General features: G+C 42.5%; 1 protein-coding gene across 1 annotated transcript in view; it reads left to right on the top strand.

Moving 5' to 3' along the window:
• The window catches only part of ABTB2 (ankyrin repeat and BTB domain containing 2), a 189,482-nt gene that overhangs the window by 162,754 nt on the left and 19,577 nt on the right, over nucleotides 1-7,151 (top strand). Inside the window, exon 5 of the mRNA XM_019552142.1 lies at nucleotides 2,251-2,416. Coding sequence (XP_019407687.1) covers nucleotides 2,251-2,416 — 166 coding nt within the window. The remainder of the gene's footprint in view (nucleotides 1-2,250; nucleotides 2,417-7,151) is intronic.

Raw genomic sequence — 7,151 nt, 5'->3', positions numbered from 1 at the left:
TTTCAGGGTGGACATAAGGAAGAATTTCTTTACTGTCGGCAGGGGGCTGGACTCGATGATCTCCCGAGGTCCCTTCCAGCCCTAATGTCTATGAAATCTATGAAATCATATTCATTAGTACAGAAAAAAATGTACCCAATACATACTGTAAAAAAAACGGTGATGTTAAGCTGAAGAGCTGCAGTCTAACTATTGTTAGGTTAGAGCAAATGGCAGGGAGGAACCCATAACTCTTGGGTGCGGTTCCCAAATCTATCCTTACCTCTCTGTGAGCTCTAGCAAGTTACAACTGCTCTGTCACATTGCCTAATTTGCAAAGGTAGATGACGGTCCCATTTCACAGTGTCAGCTAGTGTTTGTTCAGATCCTTGGATGAAAGGCAGTTCTGAAGGGCAAAGTATTTTGTCATGAAGCTCAGACTTATTTATTTACCTCGATAAAAAATCCTTAGACAAACAGCCCTTTAGAGATCTCACTGGGTGTGACAGTGGCTAAGCATTTTTGATCTAGTGCTCTCAGAGTATTATTTTAAACTGATCTGTAAACATCTTCACCACTCTGCCTGACCTTACCTGCTAAGCATGGACATAAACAGAGAGAGATTGAGTAGGCCTGTGACTGCGAGTAGAGCTCTGCTAAAGATTTAAAGGGATACCATTCACTTAAATACTGCACCAAATACCTAAGATTACTGTAACTAGTAATTGTCAGCCAGGGTAGTGAGATCCTTTAAAGGGTACCATGGGGTGCCACACAATATTAACATTGTTAGGTGTGCAAATACTTGCTCATGATTCACAAGGTAAAACCAGAGATTTAAAATAGGAATCCAGAGGGTCAAAAACTTTCTGACCTGTTGTGGGTTTTCTGAGTTCTTTGCAACAGAAACATTTCTCACTCATTTTTTCCATAGTCAAAAATGAATGAAAGGTAAGAGTTGGCATTTTCCAAGGGGTGCCTTATGTCTCACGAGAGGTACCTAAAATCTAATGAGGGATGCCTTGATTTTATCAAGGAGTGTCTTGAGTATGAAAAAGGCTGAGAACCACTGATCTAACTACTGTGTTGTCTCAGGCAGCTTTTGAAGGCATCCTGTCTTAAATCATAATAGTCTCCCTGTTTTGTTCCTATTTGATTCCTCATCGGCTTACCTCCTGCTTGTCAGTCATGAAAGTCCTTGTCTGATAGTTGGCTGTGATGCTGCGTTGGCCTCCCAGTGAGATTGGCCACCAGACTGTAGGGACATTTTGCTAACTGGGCAAGTCTGCTGTGACATCTGGTCACCATTTGTCATCAACCTTAGGTAAGCCCATTGCAAGGTCACAAGCATAAAAAGTGACTATACAAGTTGGATACCTTGAGTGAGTTCCATGCAGAGCCACCTAAGTAAAGTGATGAGTGTATTGCTTATCCAGCAGGCCACACGGAGTTTTCAGAGGAGGTTAATATGTTGGAAGAGTCTCATTTTTCAAAGGAACTTGGCAGCCGTGTACTGCACCAGCTGGGAGTTTGCACAAGAGCCCATGTTAAGCTGGTCTGCCAGTAAAAAAGGCAGCAAATTCATTCTGAAATAACAAAGTGGGGGTGACTGTGTCAAAGCCCAACTGAGAAGGGAAATGCCTACAACTTGGCATTGCTTCTTCAGCGCAGGAGAGACACTTACAGGTTCAGAATCCAGATGTCTCTCAAAAGACAAGCAAAGGATTTACAATAAATTCTGGGCTCCTTCTAAATAAAATAGGACCATTTTGGCAGCCATCAAGAGAATGAGAATGAAAAGAAAGGAAGCTCTTAAGAATATAGATCCCCTTGGTATGTTTTATTGAAGTGAACTAGAAAATATTGTATCACCTAAAAGAGGATATGGGATATATACATTATAATGGAGGCTAAAAAATTTATGGGGATAAGGTGATGAACACCCTGCATCATAGGCAAATTCTTCCTCGGGAATAAAAGCTATGATCTTACATAGAACCATAATGATTTTTAGTCAAAGAGCTATAGTCAAAGAGTTATATCTGTGTTGTTTCTGCCTCCTCTTTCTGTCTTCCTCTGAATGTGATTTCATAATAATCGGATACACTATAATTATATATCAAGAAAAAACACTTCTGGAAGAGTAAAATAGAAAATCTAAATAATGATATGGAAAGTCATATTGAAATGCTGTAATATCACTAATTACTTATGTTAAATCTAAATACTTCAAAACCTATGGTTGCACCTTGTGGCCTTTGTCTTCTACAGGCCTGAATGCTGTTTTAGTTCCTTCCGAAGATTGGATGCTAAGGCTGCCACTGAAAAATTCCAGCAGGACCTGGGTTTCCGAATGTTAAACTGTGGAAGGACGGATCTCATCAACCAAGCTATAGTAGCTCTGGGGCCTGATGGGGTTAACACAATGGATGATCAGGTATGGCAGAAGACCCAGCAAAGTGGGTGAATTGATATGTATCATTTGGGATGCAGTTTTCATCCCCTTTATGACATGTCTCAGGCAGACATGGAGGACTGATTAATACTGCATAATGACAGGAAGGCTAGATTTTGTCTTGCACCTAAGTACTTGAGTGTAAACATCCCTAAGTGTTTTCTGTCAGTGACCTTCCCTTAGAATCATAGAAAAGTAGGGGTGGAAGGGACTTCAGATGGTCTACTAGTTCAATGGTTCTCAACCTTTTTTGTACCAGGACCCATTTGTAAACATCAGTGGCCAGCCCTGACCCAGTGCCCTTCACTCCCAAGCCACTGCCTCCCACCCCCAGGCCCCAGCCCCTCAGTGTGTGAGGCAGGGGGTGAGTATGTGGGGCAGGGGAGGCCCCAAGCAGCCCCTTGCAGGCTGCAACTGCCAGCCTGCAAGGGAAAAGCCACAGTTTCCCATATTTTCCTTTACAAGAGAATCCAGTTTTTAAAGTTTGTTAATCCATTTTTAAATTTTGTTCACAACCCTTTCATATATTCTTGCCACACACTTTTGGGTTGCGCCCCATGGATTCAGAAACAGTGTCCTAGTTCAATCCCCTGCTCAAGGCAAAATCGTGTTTATCTAAATCATCCTATATGGCGCTTATCTAACCTGTTCGAACAACCCTCATGCAATGACCGGGCACAATGCCTCAAAGCAGCAAGAACACCCTAACCTAACAAAGCAGGAGACTGAGGGCACTGCCCGTGTCCTGTTGGTACAGCACAAATCCAATCCAGGTCAGTGATGAATGACCAAAAGGCACTGTCATCTGATAGCTTTCAGGTGGTCTGTATGTTCTTAGTGGGATGCTCTCAGTTTAGTTCCCAGTGGTCTTGCACATCACAGATAATGACTTTGTTGGAAGCTATAACAGATCTGGACAGCTGCATTTAGATCAGATAATTTGGGAAGACTTTTACTACTACTGCTCCAGCTGCCTCTGTCCCTTGTATGGGCTTCCTTCTCCAGGGTATTTTCCCTTGCATGGAATTCCTTTGTAATTTTAAGAATGATGTTTCATAGACATTAGGGCTGGAAGGGACCTCGGGAGATCATGTTGGAGGCATGATGGTCATGAAATCATGAAAGAGGCAAGGAAGGACTTGTTGGGGTGACATCTCTTATTGGACCAACTATGTATTTGGGATAGCATTAGATGAGGTTTCGAATCCAAGGCATTCGTCATCAGGAGACCACCTCTATTTGTCAGGAGGCCTCATGAATAGTACCTTACATTCATAAGCTTGTCTACCTTTATTCCAAGTACATAGTTGGTCCATTAAAGGATATCGCCCTAAGTAATCCTTGCCTTTGTAATTTTAAGTAGTTCTTTCAGATGGCAATATAGCAGTTGAGGCAGTGAGTTGGAGCTGCCACTGGTCAAAGACTGTAGGATAACTCATAGAAGCAGAGAAGGTTTTTTAATATATTGCAGAGTGTCTATAGGGATGATTACTGTATGGTGGACTAAATTATGATATTGATGCAGCTTCAAAAACACTCACACCCCCATTGGTCTTAAAAAAATTTTGTACAAGCAAGCATATCCATGCAAATTGGCTGGACAGAGCCAGTCTATTAGGTGTGCAATTATCTGATGCACATATGCAAATACAAAGGATCTTATGGGTAAAGTGGCAATAGGCTTACTCTTGTGGAACAGTCTGGAAGATGATGAATGCCCCTATTAAAGCTGTACAGATGGCTCCAGTATGTTTTGTTTCACAAGATCTGCCACTTGTTTTTTTCCTTACATTTTTGTGGTTGCAGGGCATGAAGCCTAGAAGACTTTTGTTCTTTCAGAGCAGATCTTTGATATTGTTGCCTCTCATATTTTGTTCAGCGACCTGCTGAAATGTGTATCCTCGCACCAAAGAAATCATAGCCCAGTCCTACTGCTCTTGACTGAGGTTTTTTCTTTGCCCTTCAGCCAGTCAGAGGGCTGGGGGTTGTTTTTCAGCCAGGCTCCGTGCTTTGAAAGGTTCTGCTGACAAATCGAGGTTTAAGACTTTTTGCTGTCACTTATTTACAGTCTCGTTATCAACCTTTTGATGTCATAATGTTGACAATCCTGTTTGAGGATGTCATTAAACAAGACTGATGCGTGTATGTAACCCTGTGCTCGTGTTTACTTTGTGCACTCATTGGTCCCTGTTCTCCTCCAGTCCAGCATTCTGGTGTTTTCACTGGCCTCGGAGGACTGGAGGAGTTTACCTAAGGAAAAAAAGCGCTGTTTTGGGATTAGTTACTTTCCCACCCCCACTGGTGCTGAGGACTCCTGCTTCTGTTGCATTGCCAGCAAAAGGAGCAGGGGAGGGGAGGGCAGGGAATCAAAACCTTGGGTATACAAGTGGTTGGTGCCTCTTTTTTTTTTATAATAGGAGATATAGAAAACTGGCTTAGCCTGGAAACAGAACCCAAATCTACTTTACAACAGTGGAATGCTAACCACAGCCAACTGGCAAACCCAATTTCATAGTTAGTAGGGTCAGAAGGGACCTGAGCAGATCATCAAGTCCGACCCCCTGCCATGGCAGGAAAGGCTACTGGGGTCAAACTACCCCAGCAAGGTGTTCATCTAGCCTTGTCTTAAAGACCCCCAGGGTAGGAGCCAGTTGATCTGTTTCATTTAATTTCCTATAGCTAAGATTGATCTTTCTTAAAATGCTGCACATCAAGCAGGGTTCTGAGCCGTGACAGGCAGGTGTGATAAGACACAGCTGGGCACACACAAGCTGGGCAGAATTTTATGGTAAATCCCGCCAAAGAGATGGAGCCCTTAAGACTAAGTTAAGGCCCAGCTTCAGATCCAGGTTCATATTTTGATCAACCCCAGAGTTTAAAGCTGTTTGGGATCTGAGCTGTTTTCTCAGAGCAGTTTCTAGTTGCAGAACCAATGCTCAAAACAAGTCTTCTAGGAGGTCAGGGAACAGCCCTGAGCTGATTTCTGGTATCATTATGCATCACTCAGTGGTTTCAAGTGGGTTTGTGAAAAAACAGACAAAACTCAGTGGTTTCATCTGAGTCTTGTTTGGAGTTTTTGGTGACTGTCTAGACTTTAGATACAGAGTAAAACTTGCAGGACAGCAAACATAAATAGAAAGGTTAGTTTGTGTGAATAGTCCAGTATTACAGTCTTGCATTTGGCAGTGTCTTAGAAGCACAGAGAGGCCTAAACCTACTCTGCACTTTTACACTCCTAAATCCACAAGTGAGTTCAACACCTCTGCAGGGGGCCTAAGCCAAAAACAAATCCCAGCTGCAAACATACCCTGTGAAACACAAAAAACTCAGACCCAGATCAGAGAGCACTTAGACCCTTAAGGCTGTCTATACATGTGCTCAAGGGTGGGGAAGGGAGGGGCGCATTTTAATTAGCACGGTTTCTGGTCAGCCGCTCTAATTAAAATGTTTCGCCGTCATGTGTGTTAAACCTCTGCACATTTGAAAATGGCCACAGGATGCTTTATCTACGCCCCAGCGATGCTGGAGCACTCTAATCTGAGCACTTCATCAAGTCTGCTCCGTTGCATTCGGATTAGAACGTGAGCGAGCACATGTGCAGGCAGCCTGACATATTCAGAAAAAAGCTCAGGCAGATCTAAAATCCCTATCTGGGGTACCAGTTCAAGATACGAATTAGGTCTCTTTCTAATGATGAGCCTAGAGTATCTACACTTAGTGGCAGAAGTGCTACCCATGAAAAATTCAAAGAACTGAAATCTTTAGAAAAACAGTATAAAAAAAGGGAGCAAGTCTGAGATGTGAGCACAAGGCAATTCATCATGGAAACATTTTGACTATTTCACTCCTGGGCTTGGCTATTCCTGGAGTAATCTTTTTATACCAGTACATAGAGCCCATCTCTCTCATAATTAATCTCTGACTATTCATGGCTTACTGTTTAAACAGAGAAAATGTGGGAGACAGATTTATGGAGTAGGACTATCCTGTCACTGTCTGCGTTAACAAACAGCACTATAGCAGTATACTCAGCATTTGCCAAGTAAACTCATCTGTGTTTGTATTAATTTCTGCTTTTTGAGCATCTGGCTATCAAGTATCCACAAACTATCAGACAGTGAAAGACTCGTACCAGTATGTCTTTTCTGTACCTCAGGAATGGGTGTCTCTCTAAAGCAAGGCTCAAGGCTTGTGGGCATTACAAAGATTAAGATTTTTAAATGATTCTTTGAAAACTATTGCAAGTTCTTCTCATGTTTATTTGGTTTTATACTCTAACCAGCAAGTAAAACACTTTAACCCCACATCTTAGGGCAGTGATTCTCACCCAGGGTCCTGGGGCAACCTGGGATGTGTCCAGATCTTTTGAAGGGTGCCCTGAGGTATGATGGGATAAAGGAGGTGTTTGGCAATTTGCAGATAAGTCAAGCAGATAAATGCAGGCTTAGATTTTTCCCCGTCTGAATGATCCCCTATCCGCACTGCCAGGCTTCTCTGCAAGGAAGTAAGCACTTTAATCTATAAATTAGTTTTTGAAATTGGGTACCACTCAATTCACCAAAGTGATGGAGGGGTCCATTGAGTCCAGTGAGAGATGCCTTGAGTCCAAAAAGATTGAGAACCACTGTCTTAGGGCATATCACTTTGTCATTTCAGTGACTGGATTTTCCGTCATGACACAGAAATCACACAAATGGTGTGTATAGGTATACTGCAT

This window comes from Crocodylus porosus, unplaced genomic scaffold (genome assembly GCF_001723895.1).
Source record: "Crocodylus porosus isolate Cpor-Errol unplaced genomic scaffold, CroPor_comp1, whole genome shotgun sequence".
Lineage (NCBI taxonomy): Eukaryota > Metazoa > Chordata > Crocodylia > Crocodylidae > Crocodylus > Crocodylus porosus.
Note: the sequence above shows the minus strand (reverse complement) of the source record. Positions and strands in the feature narration are given on the sequence as shown.